This window comes from Spermophilus citellus (assembly GCF_964194105.1).
Source record: "Spermophilus citellus genome assembly, chromosome: 9".
Classification (NCBI taxonomy): domain Eukaryota; kingdom Metazoa; phylum Chordata; class Mammalia; order Rodentia; family Sciuridae; genus Spermophilus; species Spermophilus citellus.
This window is the reverse complement of record NC_138191.1, coordinates 125,898,830-125,924,180: the sequence shown is the minus strand read 5'-3', so window position 1 is coordinate 125,924,180 and position 25,351 is coordinate 125,898,830. Positions and strand designations below refer to the sequence as shown.

General features: G+C 56.1%; 1 protein-coding gene across 3 annotated transcripts in view; it reads right to left on the bottom strand.

Moving 5' to 3' along the window:
* Positions 1 to 831: 831 nt before the first annotated feature.
* TMCO4 (transmembrane and coiled-coil domains 4) overlaps positions 832 to 25,351 on the bottom strand; it is a 77,202-nt gene continuing 52,682 nt past the window's right edge. For 2 of the 3 annotated variants that reach the window (XM_081305435.1, XM_081305436.1), the window contains exons 13-15: positions 10,779 to 10,896; positions 6,196 to 6,313; positions 832 to 1,860 (exon numbers count right to left, since the gene is read on the bottom strand). In XM_081305435.1, the coding sequence (XP_081161561.1) occupies positions 1,471 to 1,860; positions 6,196 to 6,313; positions 10,779 to 10,896 (626 nt within the window). In that variant the 3' untranslated portion in view covers positions 832 to 1,470. Of the gene's footprint in view, positions 1,861 to 4,609; positions 4,759 to 6,195; positions 6,314 to 10,778; positions 10,897 to 25,351 lie in introns of those variants that run through there. The other variant, XM_081305437.1, reaches the window with a different exon arrangement.

The window sequence follows — 25,351 nt, the reverse complement described above, 5'->3', positions numbered from 1 at the left end:
TCCCTGGTGGGGGGCTGCAGGCAGGGGCCTTGCTTTCCGGTCGGGGAACCGGGTGGGGGACTCCTGGCTCCTGCCCACCTGCCCGAGGCTCCTTCCCAGCCGCAGGTTTTCCTTAAAGCCCTGAAGACCCACCAACCAGACTTTCAGGGGTCCCCTGCGCATGGCCTGGCGCTCTCCTTGGTGCTGATCAGACTCAAGCCGGCCCGGGCCACTGGCCACAGAGGGGCCATGGTGCTTGCTGGGACTTCCTCGTGCCTCCAGGCCTGCCCGAGGGGACTCTCAATAAACTCTCGCTGAAGGACGTGACCGTGGTGTGCACTGGATTCTGTCGCGGCAATGCTGAGGGCTTGCAAAACACTGGGACAATGGGAAGTGACCCTGGCCCAAGAGTCCTGGGTTCTGGCCCTGACTCTGCCCCTAATGTGCTTTGGGACCCCAGGATCATGTGCCCTCTGGACCTTGGCTTCCCACATGTGGTGTGAGCAGTGTGGACTCGAATCAGCAGGAGTTGTGTAAATGTCTGCAGGATGAATAAACGCCCGCACCGAGCGCCACCCGGCGCCACTTGGCGCCTACATTCTGTGACTCACTTCTGCCCTCCCCCACCTCCCTCAAAGCTGTCCGCACAGCCTGTCCCGTCCAGCTTGGCACTGACGAGGGCTCCATCACTGATGGGCTGTGTGACCTTCAGCAGGTTACCTAATCCCTCTGAGCCTCATTTTCCTCAAGTATGAAAAGAAGATGGTCATAGTACCTGCTCCACAGGGTGAAGGTGGGTGGAAACAACCCAGGTGAGTGCTTGGTATGGGGTAAATAATACGCGGTGGCCGCTCATATTATTTTTTTATTAATTTCCTCCCTGTTCCTGCTGTAGGAAACCCTTCCCCTGAGATCCATTCTTGTCGCTGGGCCCAGTTCCCACCACTCCACGTGCTGATTCGACATTTATTGCTCCAGCCCATGAAATGGCGCAGCCCTGGGGGCTGCTTACAACGTCACAGCTACGAGACCCGTTGCTCCTAAAGTTGTGCTGTGCCCAGCCCGCAGGACTACGCGGGACAGAGCTGCTCCGTCTACTGAGTGGAGAGAGGGAGCTGCCCCCTGGGCACCTGCGCCCCTGTGGGTGCCGGTGGGTGGGCCTGGGGAGGCAGGTGGCTGGGAGTCCCAGCCCCACACATCTCTCGGGACCTCCCGGACAGCCAGACCCCACAGCTGGGACCTGGGGTGCAGGCAGCCCCCACTGCCTGGGAGTCCTGGGCTCCCGCTGGGCTGGGCTGGCCCTGCAGCCTCTGCTCCCCAGGGAAGGACTGTCCCCCACTGTCCTTCCTTCTGGTCCCTTTTCAAGTCTGACCCCTGCATCTCAGAAGCGATCTCTGCAGGGATTTGCCCACCTCAGCCCTCACCTGGGGGCTCAGCGGAACCAAAGCTGCGTATAGAAACCCGAGAGATGGCCCAGGTCCCCCGCTGGGGTCAGTCCAGCCCCGGGCAGGGGCCCTGGGTCTCGCGGGCACAGTCAGGGCAGCCCAGTGGGTTGGGGTCCACACCATGGCTGCACATAGGGGGGCTCCCAGCTAGGCCTTCAGCAGCAGGAAGCGAGGCCCCTTCAGGTGGATCCGGCCCCACCGGCTCCTGGGCTTGGCTGGGGTCAATGGACGCTCTGGTGGTGTCTCTGGGTGCGGGCCCCTGGGTCTGCCCATCCTGGCGGCTGGTCTTGTCGGCTGCTGCCTGCCGAGGCTCCTCCTGGGGCGGGCCACCTGGGGCCAGCAAGAGCCCCTTCTCGCCCCAGCCTGGTTTGGTGCGGACGCCCACGGCCTTGAGGATGACATCCATCTGCTTGGCATAGTCCAGGTGGCCGCTGACCTGCAGGAGGACAGTGAGTGAGGGCCACGGTGGTGCAGCCCAGCCCTCCCTGGGTCTCCCAGTGAAGCCTCTGGACCTTGTCCTCGTCCCCTGCCAACCAGTCACCAATCCCACGCCTCCATCTCAGAGTCTCTCAGATCCAGAGTGGGGTGGGAGGGCCCCGCAGGTCTAGAACTTAGGAAGTCAAGATGGAGGACGTTTCTCTACGCGGCCTGCATCCTCTGGGACTGGACGGCTGGGTAGAGGCTCTCCTCTGCCTGCAGCTAGTTGCCCGGCTGCTCCTAGCTGTGGGCTTGGGACAAGTCCCTACCCCACCCTCACTGTCTCAGCTGTACTACAGGGACAGTAAGGCCAGCTACACCAGGGGGTAAAATAAAGCCCAGATGCAGACCACGAGATCTGTCTGCAGGGCGCCGACCCCTCCTGCCTCAGCCCGACAGCACCCACACAGGGTCCCCAGCTGCCCACGCAGTGAGGTGCAGCGCTGAGATGCTTTGGCCAACGAGATGACGTAGTTTGAACGTGACCCCCTGAGTTCATGCATTGGAACCCAGCCCTGGTGCCACAGTGTTGGAGGTGACTAGGTCACCTGAGGTGCCTCGAGAAGGGCTAGTGGGCTCGGGGGCTGTGGCTCAGTGGGAGTGCACTTGCCTAGTGTGGTGGGGCCCCGGGTCCTGTCCCCAGCACTGCGCAGACACAGAGGGGAGCGATGACGTCATTGCAGACTGGTCCTTACAAGTGGGTTTGTTATAAAAGTAACCGTGCCTCTCCCTTTCCCTCCCGCCTTCCTCCAGGGGCTGACATAGCAAGAAGGCCCCACCAGACCAGGTGCCATGCTATGCCCTGGGACTTCCCAGATTCCAGAAACGAGAGCCAACCCAACTCCATTTCCATTCATTGTGGATCACCTAGTTTCAGGAACTCTCACAGAGCAGCACAAACCCACTAAGACAGAGAGGAAGCAATGGTGTTATGTGGTGCTCCCTGAGGAGCTGTGCTCTTCTCGACTCATTTCCTCTTTCCTGCTGCCTGGAAATCAGATGTGATGGCCAGAGCTTGAGCATCCATTTGGGGCCATGAACTGGACCACTACAGTGGCCCAGCAAGCAGCCAGACAGAGGGGACTCTGGCCCCTGAATACTGTGGAGCCAACAAGTCAGCCGGAAAGTGCCTAACCTGGCTTCTTTCATGGGACAGAATCAACCCTGGTGTGTTTAAGACACTCCTTCAGGGATCCATTATAGGGCTTGAATCCCAACTAGGACCAGGGCCGAGAACTCAGAAGTGCCCATCCCCCTTCCTCAGGAAAGAAGACCCCGTTTTTGTGCTTGGCTGTGTCTGCAGGAAAAGGAGGCCGAGGAGGGAGCACGCGATGCCGGGCTGTGGCCACCGACGATGCCCGACACAGAGTAGGTCTGCACACCACTCAGCACCTACGTGAGTGGACACAGGCCCTCGGCAGGTGCTGGCTGCTAGTTGTGGCTGAGACTGAGCCAGAGAGAGGGTCGGGGTTGCCCCAGAGCATCCAGCCGGGCGCCTTGGAGCAGGGACCTGGCCCCGGCCTGTTCCTAAGGCCCACACTCTGCACAGAGAGGGCCGCCCCTGGCTTCTCAGGCCTCAGGTCCAGGGGGAGGCCAAGGAGGCCAGCGCCCTTCCACAGGAGGGGGCTTACTCCGGGCTGCCTTGCTGTCTTCTGCCAGGAGCAGGCCCCTGCCATGTCCTGACCGCAGCTTCCCCACTGGGAAAATGGGGTAAGACCCTGATGGCTGCAGGAGCTGGAGGGCCTGGTGCTTTGTGAGAACGGAGTCCATGCGACCTTCTACTGTTATGTTTTTATAGAGACATTGCTCCATTTGAGTTAGTGATACCCAGCCTCGGCGGGGGGGGGGGTGGGGGGGGTGGGCTGGCAGGCGGTCACAAAGCACCGTGTCTGGCAGGCAGCGGATGCTCCATGAATGTGGTTCCCTTACGTTAGTTTTCTTAGAAGGGGGAATCCATTGAGGAACCCAAAATGGCTGCTTAAGCTCCAGCCATCATGTCTGAATTTCAGCCAATAGAAACTTCAGACCCACAGGAGACAAACGATAATGGCTTCTCTAAGGACAAACCCAGCTGCCTCCCTCTATCTTTTTAGTGCTTGTGAAAGGCTGGTCGAGGGGTGGGGAAGAAAGGCCAGTCAGGAAGAAAGGGACGTGTCTGTGGTCGCTTGTACAACTGACTCTGGGTGGAAATGCTACTGCACAGCTGTCCCAGGACCCGCAGCTGGGGCCCTCCTTGGCTACAGGTGGGCCCAGGTCTCAGCCAAGCCTCCTTCTGAGCTGCATTCCACCCAGGCGGGGCACGGGGGCGGGAGTCACTCAGCGCTCCAGCCCAGCGGGTGCTGGAGGAAGACTTCCGCGCCCACCAGCTCCCCGGCTGTCCTAGTTGATCTGCAGCTGCCCAGATACACGCGGGGCAGTGCCACCGTGGCAAAGCCCTCTCTGACGGTCCCTGCTGGGGAGGGCCTTCCTGCGGGCCTCGGTGGGGCCCAGACCCCCCAGGGCCCCTCCTGTTTCCTGCCTCACAAGACACCCCCCCAGGCGGACCCACCCACTTCTGCCTGCCCAGCCACTCCTTCCGGCCTCTTGAGCCCCTCTGGACTGCCTCCCCTCTCGGCCTCCGTCTCCTCAGATGACACTGATGCGGATACCTGCACCACAAGGCCACCAGAGGTAGCTCAGGCTTCTTGGCGGGTCCCAGGGCCCTGCCTGAAGCCTCACCTGCGCAGTGGGACCACCATGTGAACAGGTGACAAACTTCTGTGGCCACTGGGCAGTGTCAGGTGCCTGCCGGCTGTCGGGTTTGGTGTCCACGTGGTGCCAGGCCCTTTGCTAACTTCTGGAGGCCAGCAGGCATCTCCTATGGGACATGAAGGGTCTTGCCTTGGTGGGGACGCTGGGGATGGGCGTTCTTCTGCTGGCTGAACCCCGTCCCCAGGCCCCCTCACTTATGGGCCCTGGAGATTCAGCCCCGGCTGGTCCACAGAAGTCAGCGGAGCCCAGGTCTGCAGGGCTCTGCAGCAGGGACCCTCCTCCACCCACCTGCCCCAGCAGCCTCCCGGGGGGAAACACGGAGGCAGCCTAATGACTTTAATTACCCGGAGGAGGAGAGCCCTGGGCGGTTCCTAATGTGATAAAGAGCTATTATTAGGCAGAGCTGGGGAGCTGCCAGGGAGGCAGTCTGAGGAGGGAAAGAAGACTGGGAGCCGACAGTCCCACAGGCAAAGACCAGAAGGTGCTGGCAGGGCCTGAGCCGAGGGAACCACTATGAAATGAGGGCCTGCCCTGCACCAAGCGGCTTTCATGTGCTGCCTGGGAAGTTAGGTGGTTTCCACCATTTCATAGATAAGGAGACTGAGGCTCAGAGAGGTCCCCTTCCCACTCACTATGATAAGCAGGTCTCAGTGGACAAGGGCTCTCCAAGCCTTAAAGATCATCTAGACACTCGAGTTGTTTGCGTGACTGCCCAGACAGGCCCTCTTCCACCCGTCCCCGCAAGAATTCTCGCCAGCAGGACCCCCCCCCAGAGACGGAGTTGGAAGGTCTGGCGGTGGTACCCGGGCTGTCCCCGATGAGGGCTCAGCTCTGGGTTCTGCCTCTGCTTCTGGTCTGGCCGGAGCCCTCTACCTGATCCTTTGCTTGACCTGGTGGTTTCCGGGAGGGGCAGGCAGGCCTGACTAGAGAGCTACGGGGGGGGGGGGGGACCTGGGAATGGGGGTGGTGCGCAGTCATGTGGGGGCCAGTGTAGGCTCCGGGGGATCAAGTCCAGCCCTGGTAATTGCAACTTGCGAGACAGGAACTTCTCTTTCTTTTCTTTTCTTTCCCCCTTGCTGTGCTGGGGATGAACCTGGGACCTCACAAACACACTAGGCAAGTGCTCTACCACTGAACAAGGTCCCAGCCCTTTTTCTTTTACTTTGAGACACGGTCTCACTACATTGCTGAGGTTGGCCTTGAACTTGTAATCCTCTTGTCTTGGCCTCCTGAGTGACAGATTACCGATCTGTGCCACCATGTCCTGCAAGGCAGGAATTTTTCTAAACTTTGATTTCCTAATCCATGAAACGGGGACAGCAGTGCCTGTCCAGCGAGGATTAGCACTGGAGTGGAAGGGCAGGGGACAGAGCCCTGTGGGAGGAAGGAGTCTGGTCAGTAGCCCCTGTCCCCGCCCAGCAGATTCTCAGTCTCTCTCTGCTCCAGCGCAGAGCCGGCCGGGGCCACTGTCTCCAGGGTCTAGGCTGCTGGGCTGGGTGGCCAGACACCTCCTCACACACAGGCAAACGCAGGTGACACTCACCACCGAGGACAGGTCCACGTTCTCCACCCTGCGGTCCTGCAGCTGCACAGGCTGAAGGCCGGCGACGTGGAACTGCACAGAGGACGTGCGGTACACGAAGCTGAGCAGCCAGTCTCCCCTGTGGGCAGAGACGGGGCGACCGTCAGCCTCGGGAGACGCCAGGCTGGGCCTGCCTGTCTCCTGGGAGGTCTGGGGGACCGAGCTTCTGTGGGGAGCAGGGCCCAGCCCTGCTCAGAGACACCCGGGGCCAGGCCTGGTGCCGAGGGCTTTGCACAAGGCCGTGGTGGCTCCAGGAAGGCTGTCTGGTTGGGTCCCTTCTGGGTCCCCAGAGGCAAGAAGAGTGTCTGGCATGTCATAGATGCATATCTATTGATGAGCACCTCATTAATTCTTGTGGCCCTGGGGCTAGACCCTGGGCCTCACCGTGATCAATGAACCCTCCATCAGGAGCCACCCCAGCCCTGCCGGCTGACCCAGGGCTGTGGGAATAAAGAGGGACCTGACCCGTTCCCCACAGTCAGCAGGCCCCTGGGGACTGTGCCCAGCTGGGCAGGTGGCTGGCCCAGGGCTCCCTGAGGGGTCAAGGGGGAGGGGCCTATGGAGTCAGGGGACCAGCTCTGCCTTTTGAGGACAGGCCTGGCCCTCAGTCTCCTGGCCGAGGCCTGGTGGTTGTCCAGGGGGTCAATGCCTGGGGACACTCGTCCCTTCATGGCTGCTGCGAACCCCACTTCCTCCCCCTCCCCAGCCAGACACCCCGACCCCATCCACAGAGAGCCTCCTGGGACTCTGCTGCCCAGCTCTTTAGTGCCACAAGCACTGTCCACGGAGGACGGGTCTGAGGGTCCCATGATGTGGCCTTCCTGGAACGCTGAGCTCTGTCCCGGGGCGCTGGGCCAGCCGAGCCACGCGGTACCCAGGGGGCAGGCCTGACCGTGCACACCTGGCTTCTTCCATGGGCACCAGCTCCTTGGTTGGCCTGGTCCATTATTTTTGGAAGCTTGAAAGACGGGCTCCCTCACTGCCGCCCGGGAGGGGGCCGAGAGGCAGGAGAAGGCGAGTCCCCCACACCCCACACCCCACACCGGGCGTGCCCGTCTCCGGCCTCCCAGCTCCCCCTCGGGGTCTCCACCACAGGGGTGCACGTGTGGGCGCCAGCGGGGAAGGCCCCAGAAGGACTGGAGTCCAGTGTCCAGGGCCCTCTAAAGACCCCTCCAAAGGGGGCTCCTCGGCCCCCCACTCCTTCCCGGCTATCATCTGCTCAGTCCCTCAAGCAGAATCCAATCTCAGGTGCCCCCACCTGTGGCTGGCCTGCCCCTGCCCTGCTGGTCCCTACTCCGCCCCCTCTTCAATGTCCACTCTCCTCCCAGCCGGAGGACTGGCAGGGCCTCCCCTGCCCCTAGGGACCAATGCTAGGTCTCCTCGCCCCTCCCTGCCCCTGGCTCTCCCCTCTGGGGCCCCGTGGCCTTACTAAAGCACCCCTCTTCTCTCAGGAACTGACCGTGGCTCGCTCCCCTCTGTCTATGAGCTTTCACTTCTAGAAAATTCCATAACTCTCCAGAGAGCAACGCTTCCAAGTCCCAGTGTCTACCTTACGGCCGAGGGTCCCAGAGGCACCCAGAATGGCTAGGGGAGAAGGAGATGATCCAGGTCGTCTCAGTGAGGAATTATGAGACGCAGATGCATCAAACACTGGATTTGGGGATGGCCCACAGACACTATTGCTGTAGTTACCCAGAAGCAAAGAAAAGCGTTGCTTCTACGTTATTTCTGTTGTGATTGTGACAACACTTTACTGAGAACTGTTAACTGCCCTTCCTTATGCACATTTAGGGACAGAACAGGAACATGTTGAAGGTCCTATGTCCTCTTTGGAGTCCTGAGTGAGCCACGGGTCCCTCACTGGCACTCAAGACCCTTCTCCAGGGCCGGCCTTGTCCATTATGAGCTGTGTGACCTTGGGGGAAGGTGCTTGCCCTCTCTGAGCCTCGGTGGATCTAAGCTCCCAGAGTCGGTGGGAATTTAAATGAGGTGGTGCAGGGATACACGGATGCTCAAGAAGTCTTGGGGATGATTATCACCTCCCCGTCTGGGCCTTGTGGGTGTGTGGCTCCTCTTCAGCTGGGCCTGTGCTTCCGGCCTCTGACGGGCTCCTCTGTACCCTTCCCGAGTGCCCTGAGCCCTCACCTGGTACTGTCCACCCTCCAGCCCTCCTGTGCTGGGACTTGCTCCTTTGGGGACGGTCCCCACACGTCCTCCTGTGTGTTCCTGGTCTTTCCCCTCTTCCAGACAGAGAGCTCCCTGAGGTCAGGACTGTCCCTTAGTCACAGGACTCCCGGGGGTTGGGGGTGGCCCAGCTGGGATCAGCCATCGTAAAGACCGGCTAAAGGGGCACCTGGCTCACTCTCCAGGCTCTCCCACCGTGGTGGGGCCTTCCTGTCCTCCTGTCACCCTTCCATATGGCAGCTGGAGCAGAGACGCCGGGTGGCCTCTGACCTCTGGGCTAAGGGAAGTCACCCTGGCGACCAGAACTCAGCCCTCTAGCACCCGGGCTCTGCCTGGTGGACCCTGGGCAAGTCACCTCTCCCTCCCAAGTTCCCTAACTCAGGGGGGGGGGACAGGGAACAGTATGACCCAGCCCAAGGGGTCAAGAGAAGCCCAAGAAAGTGAAAGGATTAGCCAAGAGTTACTAACGCAAGTCACACGTTGATAAATGCATGCAGCTGGTGCTGACCTGCGCCCTCCCTCCCCGCCCTCAAGTTTAAGTTCACAGCCACGGAAGACCGAGGGGGCTGAGAGCGGAAACTCCTAGTGGATGCTTAATTGGACCACGGAGCTCCAGCCCTGGGCTTGGTCGGTGGGCCCCGGCTCCCCTCCCTCTCTCTACAGAGACACGGCCGAGGGTCTCTAACATAATTGAAAACCAGGCCTTTTAGCCTCCAGTTCTCAACAGAACAGATGTTTAATAAGACCGCGCTGCCTCCACACCGCACACTTGCAATTTTAATGCTTTCCCTTGGCTGTTGTACAAAAATAACAAAAACCAAGAATCAAAAACCTCACCACGTGAAGATGCCCACTAACAGATACCACCCACCACTGCTGCCATTTATGGGGCACCTACTACGTGCAGCCTGTTCCTTCAAAATCTCCCCAGGACCCCTGTGCAGGAGGCCCTGTTAGTCCAGCTTTGCAGGTGGGGATACTGAGATTCAGGGATGCCACCCCAAAGTGAGCGGCAGAGCCAAGCCTTTAACCCAGCCGCGTCTGACACCCTAAAAACGTCACTCTTGCGTTACCTCTTCACTATGCCTTGTTTGTGCTCATTTAGGTTCTTTAAAACTTTTAATTATAAGTGAAGCTGTGATAGCCCGTTTTATAGCCTGTATTCATTTAATGAATGATGAGGTTGGGTATCTTTTAAATTTATTGACTATTTGTAGCTGTTCTATGAGTTTGTATGACGGTATCCTTTGGCGATTTTTTTTTTTTTTTTAAGTACAGGCTTGAACCCAGGGATGTTTTACCACTGAGCTCCATCTCCAGTCTTTTTAATTTTTTAAAATTTTGAGACAGGGTCTTGCTAAGTTGCTGAGGCTGGCCTTGAACTTGGAATCCTGCCTCAGCCTCCCGAGCAGCTGGGGTTACAGGTGTGCACACCACGCCTGGCTCTCCTTACTAATTTGTAAAGCTGTTAATTGGAAGGGAGTCAGTCAGCTCCCATGCAAGCTCTGAAGTCGTGTTTTCCTTCCTTTCTCGTCCCCTACAATGAATCACCTGTCCCACTGTTTCTTGAACTCCACACGGCCCTCTATTTGGAGCTCAGAGTGTCACCTTCCTTGGGTGACCTGGTCAGCATTCTGCACTCCAGCTGAGTGGCCCCCCAGTCCTGAGGGTCCTGTTGTGTTTTAGAATTCCAAATGTTTTGGAGTCTGTAAAGGTCCTCTGGCCTGTTCTCCCACGAGGTCTGGGTGGTGGCTCTTCCCGAGCCTGGGTCCCAGCCTTGACTGAAAGCCCTGAGCTCCCCTCCCCCAGCCCCAGGCCGGGGCTGCTCTCCTTCCAGGCTGGCCCTGCCTCTTGTCAGAGGGTCTGTCACTCTCTGGCCATGGGCGACCTGCGGGCCATCAGCTTCCTGTCCTGTCTCCCTGCCCTAAAACAGCATTCTGCTGACTTAATCCAGACCCCTCGCTCATTCCTTCCACAATGATGAACCCAGAGCCCCTCGGTCTCGTCCACAGCCCTCCATCTGGGGACCCGCTCTGTTTAAACAGTCAGTGTCACGTCCACTCTCCTGTGGCCCCTCCCAGCTCCAATGCTGGGCCATTGCCGGGCTCCTGTCAGCATGCAAGTGGCCTCAGGCCCGACCCAGGGACATCCTCTGCTCTTCCGGATCTTCCCCTGTTGTCATCCACCCTGGAAGGATGGACGCTTAGCGGATCAGAGCACCTGGCCTGGGCCTCGCTGCCAACAGGGCCGGGGCCTGAACTGGGACAGGAGTATCAAATGCACCTCCCCAGCATGAGGCCTGAGACCCTAGGTGCTTGGGAAGCCGTGTCACCTCCCCGCTGGAGAGAGGGTGCACAGACCTGCTGTAGCCATTGACGATCCTCCCGGACACCACCTTCCGGAAAGGCTCCCAGTGCTTGGGGTCTCCTTCCACGGGTGCACCCAGCAGGATGACGTCCTCGATGATACCTTGGCAATCTGGCGAGAGACCCCAGAAAAAGGCCATCAGTGTCCCTGGCCACAGTGGTTCCTGGGAGGGATACCCCAACAGCACTGAAGGAGATACATGTCACACACACGTGCACACACACACACACACACACGTGCACACACACATGTGCACACACAGGCACATTATGGGGTCTCTCTTTACTGGGTTCCAGGGCCTGGGTGGAGCCCTTATGTCCCTGATCTATTCCTGCAAAGCCCCAATTGTCACTATTTTAGAGTTAAGGAAAACACAAGGCATGTGGTCAGCAAGTGTCGTGGTCCGAGTTGGAACCTGGGTCTCTTTCCACCACTCATGAAACTCACGCCTGCTGTGGACCCGGATGGCCTGCAAGTTGGAAGGTGGTGGTGGGGGGGACAGTGCCCCCTTCCTTTGCAGCAGGTCCTGGAAGGAAGAGGGCAGTGGAGAGGCGGGGGGGTGTCCTGGTCGGCTGACCAGGGATATTTTAGCCAGGGCCACTTGAGGTGGGTCTCTGTGTCCTTTTTCTTCTTGTCACACATCATTTGTTCACCTTCTGTCCCCTCCTCTAACAGTGAGGTCCCATGAGGGCAGAGGCTCTAGCTGCCTTATCACAGCCACGTGAGGGCCACGGAACACACCAGGCCCCTGCGTGGCACGCAGTGAAGAGCTGAATGAGTGAAGGAGGACTGAACTCTGTCCTCAGGAAAGCTAGTGCAGGGACCGCGACGTCTGTTCAAGTCCCAGCAGAGTCACTTCTGAGCTCTGCGACGGGAGTCAAGTCACTTAACTTCTCTGAGCCTAAACGAGAGTGATGATATGATACTGGGCTTGCGGGTCTTTTGAGGATCCAGTCATGGTGCAGGGAAGCCAGCGTCGTGGGCACACACGGGCCATCAGTGCCCTGCACCGCGGCTCCCCACCCTTATGAATCTGAGTTGCTGCACCTCCCGGGGTGACTCTGCCTGGGTGGGGCAGCTTTGGCCAGCTCTGCCGCCCTCTTGCTCAGTGACACAGGACAGGAGGCTTTGTCTCTCCGGGCCCTGGCTCTGACCAGACGGTTCTGTTTTCTGTCTGGGCTTCCATTACAGTCTATCTGAGTGGACAGTTCCAGGCTAACAAGACTTTGGGAACCTGTTATGGCTTGGCTCTGGACTGACCCTCGGGTGCCACGTGTGGAAGGCCTGGTCCCTAGTGCAGCCAGAGCCAGAGGTGGGGCTCTTGGGAGTGACTGGATCCTGTGGGCTGGGACTCATCAGTGGATTAATCTATTCACAGCTGAGTGGACGACTGGGGGGGGGCTATGGAACCGCAGCAGGTGGGGTGTGGAAGGACTGGGTCAGGGAGTGTCCTTGGCCTCTCCCTCCCTCTCTCTGCTTCCCTGAGGTGACAGGTCCCTCTGCTCGCCCTTCCTCTATGATGTTTGGCCTTCAACCCGGGCCCAGGGCAACGGAGCTGGCCGACCTCGGACTGAAACTTCGCAAACAGTGAGTCGAAATAAACCTTCCTCCTTTAGGTTATTCTCGTCATGTATTTTGGTCACAGTGACGAAAATCTGACTAATGCAGAACCCCCTGCTCTGATGTGAACAGATTCTATGACACAGACTCCCTCTCGCTCCTCTGCTTCCAGGCAGGTGATGATGTGGCAGAAGGCCTCAAACTTCGGTCTGCTGGACAGAGTCTAGTCCCTCCTTCATTCATTCAGGTCTGGGCTGACCTGCAGGGTGGTCGTGGCGCCCCTCCCCACAAGGGATCTTCAGTGCTGAGTTGCTGGTAACACTGTTGCTGAAGGGACCCTTACAGATCAAGGAGATTTCATTCCAACCACTTCCCTTGGCAGATGAGGAAATGGGCTCAGAGAGGGGATGCGACTTGCCCAAGGTCACACAGCCAGAGAGAATACAGCTGGGGCTGCAACCCAGAACACAAGAGAGCTCTAAGGTCCCTGGGCCATTCTCTCTGCTGATGCAGAAACCACTCACATAGTGATCACAGTCAAGTTACTGTTGCTGCCAGAGGGCTAAACAGTGTGGACCCTCTGGGCCAGCAGGTCTCTTTGGGGACCAGCCGCAGGGTGGGGTGCCTGCTGTTCCTGTGGAATCTGTCTCGGGGCTGGAGAGGGACCCTAGCCATAGCGCTGCAGAGGGAGGGCTGCGCCCCCTAGTGGCCAGCATCCGCCATAGCAGGTGCCTGAACAACAACTATGATCAACTCAAAGCTGCTGGGAAAAGCAAAAAAAGTTACTTTGTCTGAGACCTTAAGTGGAGTCAAGTGGTGAACCTCATAAACCAGCCTAGAGTGCAGGCAAACCACGTCTGGGCGGGCGGAGACCTGGAAACACATTTTCCCACATCTGAAGCCGGACTGACAGCTGCCAACTGAACCCCTTCCCTTCTATCCTCAGACCTCTGTTCCCTGCTCAGTGCGCTGGGTTTTAAAGAGGATTATGCTCTCTGCGTGGCTGCAAACCTGAGGAGAAGCTGTGCAGCAGGCTCTCAGTAATGCCCAGGTGTTAGCTAAGGGGCGTGGGCAAGAATCACGCCAGGTAGGACTGGTGGCAGGAGGCCAAGAGCCTCCCAGGATGGAAGCACAGAGGGGAAACCTGGGGTGCAGCTCACCAGTAGGACACTTGTCTAGCACGATGCCCTGGGTTCAATCCCCAGCACCAAAAAACAAAACAAAACAAAAAAACAAAAAACAAAAACAAAACAAAACAGAACACCAAATCCCAAACCAACCAAGCAAAAAACACAGACAGCTGTGTAGCTGATAGAAAGGAAAAAAAAAAAAATCCAGATCCCACTGTTTGATCCCAAACCTTACACTACCAGAACCTTTCAGCCTCCTAGGTGGAATACAGAAAACCCTTGCTCAGGTGCCACTTAGAGTGCCCATCAGACCTCTTCCACTGGGGCAGAGATGATCTCTGGATCCTGTCATGGATTGAGTACAGAATGGTCCTCACTTTTCAAGACCAACAGAAGAAACTGGAATTTAACATTTAACAGTAACTAATGAAGCCGGGCATGGTGGCACACACCTATAATACAAGCGGCTCGGGAGGCCAAGGCAGGAGGATCGCGAGTTCAAAGCCAGCCTCAGAAATGGCGAGGCACTAAGCGACTCAGTGAGACCCTGTCTCTAAATAAAATACAAAAAGGATGTGGATGTGGCTCAGTAAGTGCTCCTGGGTTCAATCCGGGTACCAAACAAACACCCTGTGCACTCTCCTGGACAGAAGATCCAACCACCTTTGCTGGCTCAGGAACACAGAGTTTGAAACACATTTGGATTTTTTCTTCCTGCTGTTACCATCTTCTGTTCTTGGGAGTTTTTAAGGTTTAGCATAGACCCTTTTATACATCTTCAGATGTTTATGTAAAAGAGGGCGGGGATCATCAAGTTTAGAAGTAATACACAAATGGCTTTTGTGCCCATAATTTCCATTTTTAAAGCAGTTCTCTGGATCTTATTAATATTCTGCAGTTACTGCTGCAGCTGGGAGCCCTTTATCCTGTTATAACTTTAGCATTAAGGAGGCGTCAAACCTCCAGCAGTTAAAAGAGAAGCTCCTGCCAGCCGCGCCCACCCCTCCACTCGCAGAGTTTGTCATTCGCACGTGCAGCGAGACACATTTCTTTCCAAAACTTACTTTTGCTTTTGCCTCTTAGTTTGACTCTTTCACTCAGGAACCAAAGAGATCCATTACATCGCAAGTCGTAGCACGGGGTGTCTTTCCGGGGTGATGGGAAGGTACTAAACTCAGGTTGCGGTGATGGTCACACAACTCAGTATATTTACTAAAAATCTCCGACTCTGGGGTTGGTGCCTCTTGCACTTGCCACCCCCAGCAAACTGGAGATGATTTCAGTTTTTCAAAAAACATCCAGGGCTGAGAAGGGACAGCTTCTTCCTAGTAGCAAACTTCATGGGATAGCTTTGGCCTGGGAAACTATGTAAATTGAGTTTTTGTAAATTCTTCAAATGCATCAAGTGGAGCCCCCATGGAGAACCCTTTGGCGTGGTGGGGGGTGCTCTGCCAGGATTACCCTCTGTCTGCTGTCTGACCCTTTCCCTGCGGTGGCCTTCCTTAAAGCCAGGCACCTGCTCCACATGCCCGTCACGTTGTCAATAATGAGATTCTCCTGGCTGCAAACACCAAAGCATCTCAAGTTCAAGAAGCAAAAAGGGACGGATTTTCCCCTCCTGGCAGGGGTGCGTGTGTGCAGCCAGCGATAAGGCCGAAAGGAAGGAGGAAATTAACTCCCGACTCCGGGTCCAAGAAACAGACCTTGAGGGAAGGGATGCAGACTGCGCCTAAGGCAAAGGAAATCCGCCGCAGAGACACAGACCCAGGACTGAGCAGCAAGGAAGGAGCGAGAAAGGAACAGGGGTTCCATTGTCCCCAGCCCCAGCCCCTCAGGGAAGCAGGTTCACACTGGGGAAATGCTTAGCAGAGCCAGTGTGGACATCCTACCAGGATCTGGGGTGAATTAAGGGAAGGACTCCAGTCTTCATTTCTCGTCTTTGATTCCCATCTCTTCCATTTCGCCCTGGGAGGGTAAGGCAAGGTTGCTGCAACAGGGGTCCCCCAAACTCAGAATCTGTCATAAAAGCCCGAAGCCCGGGAGGCACCCTGACCTGCAGGCAGGAAGCTTTTCATCTTCCGTTCTTCAAAACAGGCCAGGCTGGTCCCCCAAAGACAGCAGTTAGACAGTACTGGCGCACGGGCCTGAGGAGCACGGAAATGTTAGACACAGGAGGAAAAAAACTCAATCTCCATTACACAATGCTGTGAACTGAGATGATTAATTAATACGTAAATTAACGGGGCTGTGTGTGTGTGTGTGTGTGTGTGTGTGTGTGTGCGCGCGCGCGTTTGCTCCTCCCACAGAGGAACGCTCCTTGCTGCAGAGGGTCTGGATGCTCACGTGATTATTATTATTGACTGAGACTCTCGAATTGTTTGCCGAAGTTCTGAGTGAGGGGAGGCCCCAGAGGCAAGGGAGGAGTGGTCACTGGGAGGGGCCTGTCCATGAGGCTAGAAGGGATGGCCATAGGGGCTCCAGGTGGCCAGGGAGAGATCTGCTCCTGGAGACCATCCCCTCCAGGGGTGCTGGACACCACAACTCTGATGGAGAATCAGTTTCCCCAGAACTGGGGCAGTGAGCACGGGCAGCCACTCCATCTGCATGACCGTGACGGTGACAGGTGGACCTGAAGGATGCAGCATTTGGCTCTCAGCATTGTCTCTTGGGAGTTTGCATAATAGAGACATCATGGTTAAGATCATGTTTTAGAAAAGCCCAGAGCCAGACTGGGGACATGCTGGTCAACGTCTCTCCTCTCACGGCACATTTGAGCAACACCAACGGCTGGATAGCACACTCTGGGCAGTGCCTGACGTCCCCTGATCTACAAGTGATGGACTCCTATTGAACTGCAGTTCCTAAATTCCTAACCTACTGCCCCTAGCCAGGTAGGATGTTTCCGGTCTCTAGAAGCAATCAAGCAGAGGCTAGTGGACATCTCTGCTGTGCAATGTCAGAGGGATCCTGTATAGTGCGGAGGTTTGAATCCAATGATCTCAACTGTCCCCAGGAGCCCTGAGTCCGTGTGACAGTCTGGACTGATATTCGTGGGATGAAGGAATGAAGCCAGGCCCATTGTACTGACCCTGAGATAATGGTCAGGGCCTCCTGGAGCACCTCATTAGGATTAGACAGAGCACTAGGTGCCCTTCACCTCGTTCTAAGGCTCAGGCCTGCTAACCAGCCTGTGAGCTCAGCCAATCTCTGAGCATTACTGTGCGCAGGCTGTGTGCTGGGTGCTTCATATGAGCTATTTTATTTTTCCTTGTGAAGTACATGTCCTTTTGTCGGCTGCGTGAATAGGAAGGATCAAAGAGCTTACAGACTCTGCAGGGGCTGTGGAGTAGGTTGTGTGGAGCCAGGTTTTGAAGGTAGGGTTTGCTGACCTGAGCCCATGATCCTGAGACCCTGTGGCATGGAGAACTGCAGCCTTCTGGGTCACTGTTAGCAAACTTTCCACTTAATCCACTTATTCTGCATGCACTTTACAGTTAGGAGTGGGAAGTGGGTCTTCCAATGGCTAGATAGGGTCTTAAGACAGGCTGGGGGGGGGGAAGTCCTGGAATAACGAGGCCCTGGGGGTGTTTGCATAAAGGGTTCGCTGGCTCTGGGCTGCAGGAACAGTAGAGTTCTCAGCCTTCCTTCCTTCCAGCCCAGCGTCCCTGCCCACCTTCTTCCCAGGCCTCCCACTACTGCCCCTAAGACAAGAGGGTGAATGGTCTGGTGATCAAGTGTTAAGAATGCTCTGGGAGGACATGTGTTGGTGGGCAGGTCACTGTGTAATAGGAAGTCAGATGGCAGGGTCTGCTTCCTCTCCTGAGCTAGTCAAGCCCCTCAGGACAGGTGGGGCCACCTTCTCTATGCCTGACCCTGTATTTAGGGCTGATGATGTAGCCCACCCTTGCCAAAAAAAAAAAAAAAAAAAAGGGCAGGAATCCGGCTCTATATTCATCCCAATGGCGGGTGGTCTGTCTCTGTCTCTCCCCTTTGCCTGCCTTCTTCTGTGTCTGGCCAGCAGGCTACAGGTCCCTGTCCAGGACCTGGTGCTCCTGGGGGCTACGCCTGCCTTGCGATCCAGCACAGTTTTCCTGGGGTCGCAGGTTTCAGTGCCTCTGTTAAAGTCATGGATGCCCTGGCACGCATGGAGCTGGGACCTGCGTGCTCGTTTCTCCCGGGGACCTGGTGGGCGAAGGGCAAGGACTTGGGCATCCCCGGGTCTGGCATCACGGTCGCATCAAACTCCCTACAGACACCAGTTGCCTCTGCCGTTTGGGCGCATTCTCTCCTGGCTCCTTTTCCTTGCTGTGCCATGAAGGTGTTGGGCAAGGAGGTTCCTGGAGGCTCCTCTGGGCCCTGGAAGTTAAGTGGATTTATTTAGGAGGACACTTGGTGGCCAATCTGAGGGAGGCTGGTGAGGCAGCTCCACTGGCCACAGTGTCCTGGTGGAGCAGGGAGGCCAGGCCCCAGGGGTGAGGCCAGGGAGAGCCCCGCATTCAGGGTGCAATCAAATGCCTTCTAGCAGGTGGTGACTGCTAAGGTCAAGGGTGTCTGTGTCCCCTCTAGGACCCCAGGGGCTGCTCAGGCTCTAGGTTGAACCCAGGGAACCCCACGTTCTGTCCCGAGAGCAGAGCTGTTATATTCTGGAGCTCGGAGGCACTGGGTACTGCAGCCTTGAAAAGTCCACCTGGAGAAACTGGTGTTGAGGGGAGAGGGGGAGACCTGACTGATGGCATGCTGGTCACCAAGCACCCTGTAGTCACACCTGCCCCCCACAGGCCAGCTTTGAGTGACCTAGGACCACGAAGAATGTCAATTACTGTACTTTATCCCTGTCCAGACCCAGGCCAGGTGCTCGTGATAGAAGGGAACACAGAGACAGACCTTCGACCTCCTCACATCAACAGCTGCCTCTTAGTGAGGCAGGAGAGAAAGATTGAAAAGAGGGAGAGAAAAGACTTAAAGGAAAGATAAGGAAATCATATTTGAATTCAGAAGTCACACATACTTTCCCCTTTATCATTCCTAAGCCAGTCTCTCTTCCAGTCTCTCTTCTCTGCTACTCACAAATTACTAAGAAATCTGTAAATCCACCTGGGCACTCTTCAATAAACCTCCGATAAACAGATTAAGAAAGAGACAGGGCGTCTTGGGGAAGCTGTAATTTAGAGGATTTCCCGGCACTACTGACTGGTCAGATGATGAAGACCACTTCAGCCTGGGATCCTGAGACTGACCAGGCCACCAGAAACCGTCTTGAGATCACCAGACTGGTGTCATTCCCACACACCTTCCCACACCGCCCCTCGCCAAGTTCCCGCTAAAGAAGAGCTGGGGACCCCAGAACCGCACCTCTCACTCTTGTGATGCTCACGCTCTCCCTTGCTTTACCCCCAAGGCGTCTCTCTCTTGAGATGACCCACAGTCTCCCTTGAATGTGCACCCACTTTCCTTCAACAAACAAACTGCTTTCTGCCCCTGGCTGGCATGCACTGAAATTCTTTGCCATCGCTGCAAGCCAAGGACCCTGCTGGTCCTGAACCTGTCCTCCTTCTCTCTGGGAACTCCTAGATCCTTTTTCCTGAGACATCGATTCTTTTGTGACATTAGGGCTGTTGGTATATTAAATAAGAGAAAATAGGCAAAGCTCTCAGCACTTTGCCTGGCCCAAAGGAAGTGTTCAGTAAGTGGCAGGTATTAAATCCCAGAATGAGACCCAAAGGCATCTGTATCCCTGTTACACTAATCACCATGAGGCTCAGAGAGGTGAAGTGACTTGCCCGAGGACGTTCAGACAGAAACTAGCAGAGTCTGGATTTAAACTCTGGTTTCTAGGCTCTTTATCCAGTGTGCCCTTGTTTGTGACATTTTCAGCAGGTTGCCAGGCTTCCCTGCACCCTGGAGATACTAAGAAAAGTGATGGAATTGCAGAGGAGAAGGGGTGGGGAGCCCGGGCTGGAGAACTGAAGTGGGCCATGCAGACTCCTGTTTGCTGGGTGAGCACGGGCTCAGGCGAGCGGCTTAGTCCTGAGGTCTCCCAACCAGTCAACACAGCTGCCCGGCACAACAGTATGTAATGCTTTTAATTAATTCTCTTCAAACGCTTTTGGAACAAAGAGGAGAATAAATGCATAAATAACGGAAGCAATTCTTGGTTCATGTGGCCATTTGGCCGAGCCAGGAGTAGGAGGCAGATTGAGTTCCCTTTCAACCACTTAATGTTTGAAATTATTTTAAAGCAAATACATGGAGAAGATGCACCAGGCATTGTGATGTGGGGCCCAGTCTTTCAGTGAGGACTCAGATGATGGCTCCTCCTGGCAGCAGACACTGCCCCCTGCCACCTGCGGGGGTCAGAGGGCTGTTCACTCCCAAAGCAAGTGCATGCCCTTGGCGGGGAGATAGACCACCCCAAGGGATGGGTTTATCTCTGGGAATTCTGGTTATGCCCATTTCCTGCCCAAGGCACAGCCATCTGGCAGGGGCGCATCCTGTCTTGGTTTTGAGCGGGTGGGAGCAGCGGATTTGGTGTGCACAAGCTGGCAGACTGTGCCAGTCTGGAACAGATCAGCCTGCATGCTGGGAGGTCACTGGGAGGCCTGGACAACAGGTCAACCAGCTGGCCCTGGTCTTGTAGGCTGCGGTGTTCTCCTGGCCAGGGCAGCTCCTGGAACCCCTCCCTAGAGGCCTGGGGCAGGGTTCTCTGCAGGCTGTGCTCACCGACAGCTCCCTGGCTGCTTCGTGTCTCATTAATAACTCAGCTACTGAGGTGCATGGGCACCTCCTCTGTGTCAAAGCCTGAGTCAGGAGCTGGTGACACAAAGGTGACAAAATAGCCCTGAAGGTGACCTTCGTCCAGCAGGGAGAGACTTGGGAGCTGGTGCTTGGTAACACACAGGGTGAGTGAGTGTGGGCAAAAGTGGGTAAGCACGAGGGAGGGAGAGGGTGGAAGCAAGACCCGGAGGTGACCAGGAAGGGGATGGCACGCTCAACCACCCACTCTGTCTCAGTCTCTGCGTCCTCATGAGGATGCTGTGAAGGACAGAGTTAGGAGAATCATTGCCTCGGACGTCAGCACATACACCTGGCCCTGCTGAGGCAAACAGCCCCCAAAACAGGAGCCCTCAGTGAGACAGCAGGGAGGACAGGATCATCCTGCCACCTAGCCTCTAAATAACCGAGCATTTGCCGCAGCTGCTGATACTAATGACAACAGCGCTGTCCTTAGCATCTGAAGACTGATATCTCAGGTACTGAATGTCCCGGGCGGCTTCCAATCCTAAGTGTGTGTGTGTGTGTGTGTGTGCACGTGCTGTCCCTTTAAGAACAGTCCCTTGGTACCTGAGAGGCTTGGTTCAGGGACCCCTGGGGAACCAGATCTGAGGGGTTCAAGTCCCTTCTGTGACACAGTGCAGTGTTTGTGTTTAAACCCACGCACACCTCCCAGATACTTCACACCAGCTCTAGAGACTTCTAACACCCAGTGCAATGGAAATGCGGTGGTGGTTGTGCCGTGTTGTTTAGGGGACGATGAAAGGTCAAGTCTGTGCACGTTCAGTGTGAACCCACGTTCCCCCCCCCCCTTTTGCTGCTAGTTGAATTCCAAGACCCAGAACCCACGGATACGAGGGCCGACTGCCTGGCGTGTGTGTGTCTGTGTGTGGCTGGACCCAGAACCCAGGTCCTCGGGCCTGTCCAGCACATGCGCTACCCCTGAGTGGCTAACCCAGCCCTGCAGGAATCTGGGCCTATTCCTGTCTGCTCGGAGGATCTGAATACCAAATGGAGAAGCTCCGAAGAGACTTCTGGATCGCTGGGATCTCTCTGTGAGGGCCCCATGGGTTTCCATGAACCTGGCTCCATCCCCTGGGGCTGTGGGAAGAGCAGAGGGGGCTGGCCCTGACTGCGACTTGCGTCCTGCATCCTGCGGGCTGGCCTCTGGGACTGCTGCTGTTTCCTCAGTGGGTAGGGGCAGCGGAGGTAACTGGTAACGGTCCCCAGGACGCACAGGCCGAGCAATGTCAGCCCCAGCCGGGCGGTCTGGAGAACCTGGTGCCGAAGAACAGGAGAAGCGCCCTTTCCCAAGTGCCACCCAGGGGCCTGTTGCTCTGTTGGGCGATGGCCAGGTTGTCATCGCTAACCCCCACACCCACTCTGCAGGACCCCGACTCTGTTCTCGGGAGGGCAGCTTGTTCCCACAGACTGTGAGCTCCGAGAGGCCGAGCCCAGCACAGGGCGCCTCGGGTGCTTACTAAGCACGAGTCCATAGGGTGAGTGGGTGGGAACTTCCCGGCTGTCTGTGAGGTCTGGTGTGGAGGCTGCTTTGAGTGACAACACCCAATGGGGCGGGGCTGAAATACAATCACAAGACAAAAGCGGAGCCCTGGGGGCTGGGAAAACGTCAAAATCCTAAGCGACTCACTTTCTCTAAATCTCACTCTTCTTCTCTGAAAAATGAGGGGTGGGCAGGACTCCCTGCCTGGGGGGCTGGGTCTTTGCAGGCGGAGCCACTCCAGTCTCTGCTGAAGCTATTCCCATACCCATAACAGTCACCGCCACAGGCAGCTCTACGAGTCACACATGTCACCAGACCACCTCCGTGAGTCTCTGGGAACTGCTGCTGTCAGAGGTACCCTGAGCTTTGGCTGGATCTGCCTGACCCTGTTCCTTGTCAGGGTGGCTTCAGAGCCTGGCTTTGGCCTGGGCTCTGTGTCTTTGGAGGGTGGCATATTGAGTCCCACTCCTGCCTGTCAACATGGAGGCCCCTCGGGAGTTCCTGGCTCCCTGGATTATCAGTCCCTGGGGCTCTTATGGACACTCAGCCTTCCCCTGAGCGTCCTGCCACCCTCCAAGGTGGAAGGGCTGTACCTGTCAGTCAAGAAGAGGAGGAAAAGAAAGCCCCCATTTTGCAGATAAAGAAACTGAGGCTCAGTGACAATGTTGTCTTTTTAGCTGAGAATTTATGGTGCAGGCCAGAACCCACCAAGGGCTCCTGGCTGCTCTAAGTATGAATTTTTAGCACACTCAGGAAATGGGATCTCTGCTTAGTGTACTTTTGTGGAACCAGTGTATTCTGAGGCCCCATGGACACAGGACCCTTGAAGTTATCACCAGTGCTGATCACCAGAGGGCTCTACCTCTGACTTCTGAGCACATGGGAGGAACACACTGGCCTTTACTGATGTTAGGAATGAACATCCATGTTCCTTGCTTTGGTCAATGAAAGTGACATATGTAAAAGTTTTGGTTTTTTGGTTTTTTTTTTTTTTTGGACTGGGGATTGAACCCAAGGGATGCTCTAGCACTAAGCTGTACCCCCAGCACTTTTTAATTTTATTTTGAGACAGGATCTTGCTAAGTTGCCCAGGCTACCCTCAAACTTGCAATCCTCCTTCCTCAGCCTCCTTTGTAGCCAGGATTACAGGCATGTGTGTGGAGTTTTTAAGAGCCAGCACATAACCCACATTCTTTGACCCATGCCTGATAAGGCTCATACGAAGGTGATGCCCCTCCTTGTTCTGGCAGTCTGAGTGACTGTGCTCAATGCTCCCTGCCTACCCACAATAGACAGGCAGCACAAATGAGAAATGAACCTTTGTTATGTGAAACCTGTAAGAGTTGGGGAATGCTTGTCACTGCAGCATAACCTAGCCTACCCTGACTGATACACTGTGAAAGACCGTAGTGGCAGACTTTAAGTTTGGTTCACTCATAGAGCATGCACTCTCTGTTGGCTTTATTTCAGGTACAGGAGGTACAGAGGTCAGACAGCTCCTTGCCCTCAAGTGGCTTGCAGCTGACACATAGTTGAAAAGAAGCTGATCACGCTGAGCCTAAGGGAAGAGCAGGACTGGCTGTGAGGAGCCCTGTTACCGGTGACAGAGTCTGAGGGCAGCACCCTGAAGACCTGTGGCATCCCCCAAAAGGGAGGCACAGTGTGAAGACAGATAATTAATTCTATAGGCAGGTCTTTTTGTTAAGAGGAAGCGGGGAGAGCCAGGCTGGCTGAAGTATTGCAGGCTCTGTGCGATTCTGGGATTTATTGTTACATTTCGTTATTGGCTCTCAAGGGGCTCCAGAAAACAATTAGTGGATTCAAATGTATTCGAGTAATTCCCCCTTTACACCCCCTAACTCAGATAATGACAGCTTTCTTGCAATTAGGAGAGGGTCTCCTCCGAGTGCAGATTAATTGGGTGTTAAATCATCAGGGCTGCCTGAGACCAGACAGAGAGCTGGAGTGACTCAGATGTGGGATGGCAGCCCTGAGCCAAGGATGCAGCAGCCATTCAAGTTCACAGGCAGCTGGAGCCTTGAAGAGGCCCTCACCAGCAACACAGGCTGGGCTCTGTGAGAGGGTAGCTGAGGAGGGAACAGGCGGGGGTGGCGATAGGAAGGAACAGGAACTGCAGGTCCTGACTTTGTGGGAGGCCGAGTGTTTTTCAACAGGGCCTGCCCAGGTGCCAGCCCCCGTTTATGACGCTTTGGAAGGTTCCCAACATAATAGGAATGCACAGTACGTGCTATCATGTGCCCACATTTCCACTCTCACTGTATGATTGGGATAAGTGTCTCCCAAAGGCCCAAGTGTTGGAGGCTTGGTCTCTAGCCTCTGGAGCTATTGGGAGGTGGTGGAACCTTTAAAAGGCGGGACCTAGTTGGAGGAAGTTAGGTTATTGGGTGGGGGTGTGGCCTTGGAGGAGATCTGGGACCTGGGCCTCTTCCTCTTTCTCTTTGTTCTGGCTACACACTCCCACCATGATGTGCTGTCTCGCCACAGACCCCAAAACAACAGGCCAACCGGCCGTGGGCTGGCACGTCCCACCCTGTGAGCCAAGATAAACCCTTCCTCCTAGACGTTGATTATCTCAGGTGTTTTGTCACAGTGACGGACGCTAACACCATCACAGACGATGTAGCCCTTTCCCAACCTCAGTGTAGACACGGTTAGGTTCTGTGCCTCAAACAAGTCAGCTAGCGTTCAGGAGGTCAAGGACCGGCCTAGTTTGGAATTGAAACCAGATTCCCAAGTCCAGGGCCTGCACACTGGCAGCAGCAATGCGGGTGGCTTCTAGGTGGGGAGGAGCTATGCGTCCCATCATCTGAGGACCACAGACACCTGCATCTTGCTACTGTCCTGCCACTGCCCGGCACAGGGCCAGGCCCGAGTGTGCGAGTGTATGTTTGTGAGTGTGAGTAGGTGTGTGTCCATGTTCCTATTCACTCTGCTTCTGGGTGGGTTCAAGCAGTTCAGTGAGAAAGGTTCTGCTCTAGTCCCCAGAAGCCTCCTTGGTGCCAGCCCCCAGGGGACTGCCGGGGAGGCCGTGCCCACAGGCTTGGCTCTGGGGATCCAGGACCCCTCATTTCCCCACGGACTCACCCAGGGTCCCAAAGCTCGTCAAAGATAAAACTGGTAGAAAAATCCCAGTCTATCTAATTCAGAAGCCCAAATTCTTCATGGTGGGCAGGGAAGAGCTAGGGGTGGGGGCAGTTCAAAGATGCCAGGGGAAAGATGCTCTGGGAGCCCACCATCCCAGTGTCATGCTACCCGACCTTGTCACCACGAGGCCACCTGCCTGCCTCTTCCCTCTCGCAAGCTTCCAGACACTCTGGAGGCAGCTGAAGGGCAGCTTCACTTCCACTGACCGTGGCCAAGTGGCCAATGTCATTCATTCAACTTGCTCCGCAGGGGAACGGGGGCCTGGCTTCCAGTGGCATCTGGAGGCAGCCCGTGATCGATGCAGCTGGAGGCGGAGCTGCACGGATTCCTCTCAGTGAGGAACATCTCTGTTCCCAAGACCCCCGTCTCTGTTCCTAAGATCCCCGTCTCTCTAAGTAATAAACTGGGCAGGTGGTTTGTAGAGGGGTTGGAGACA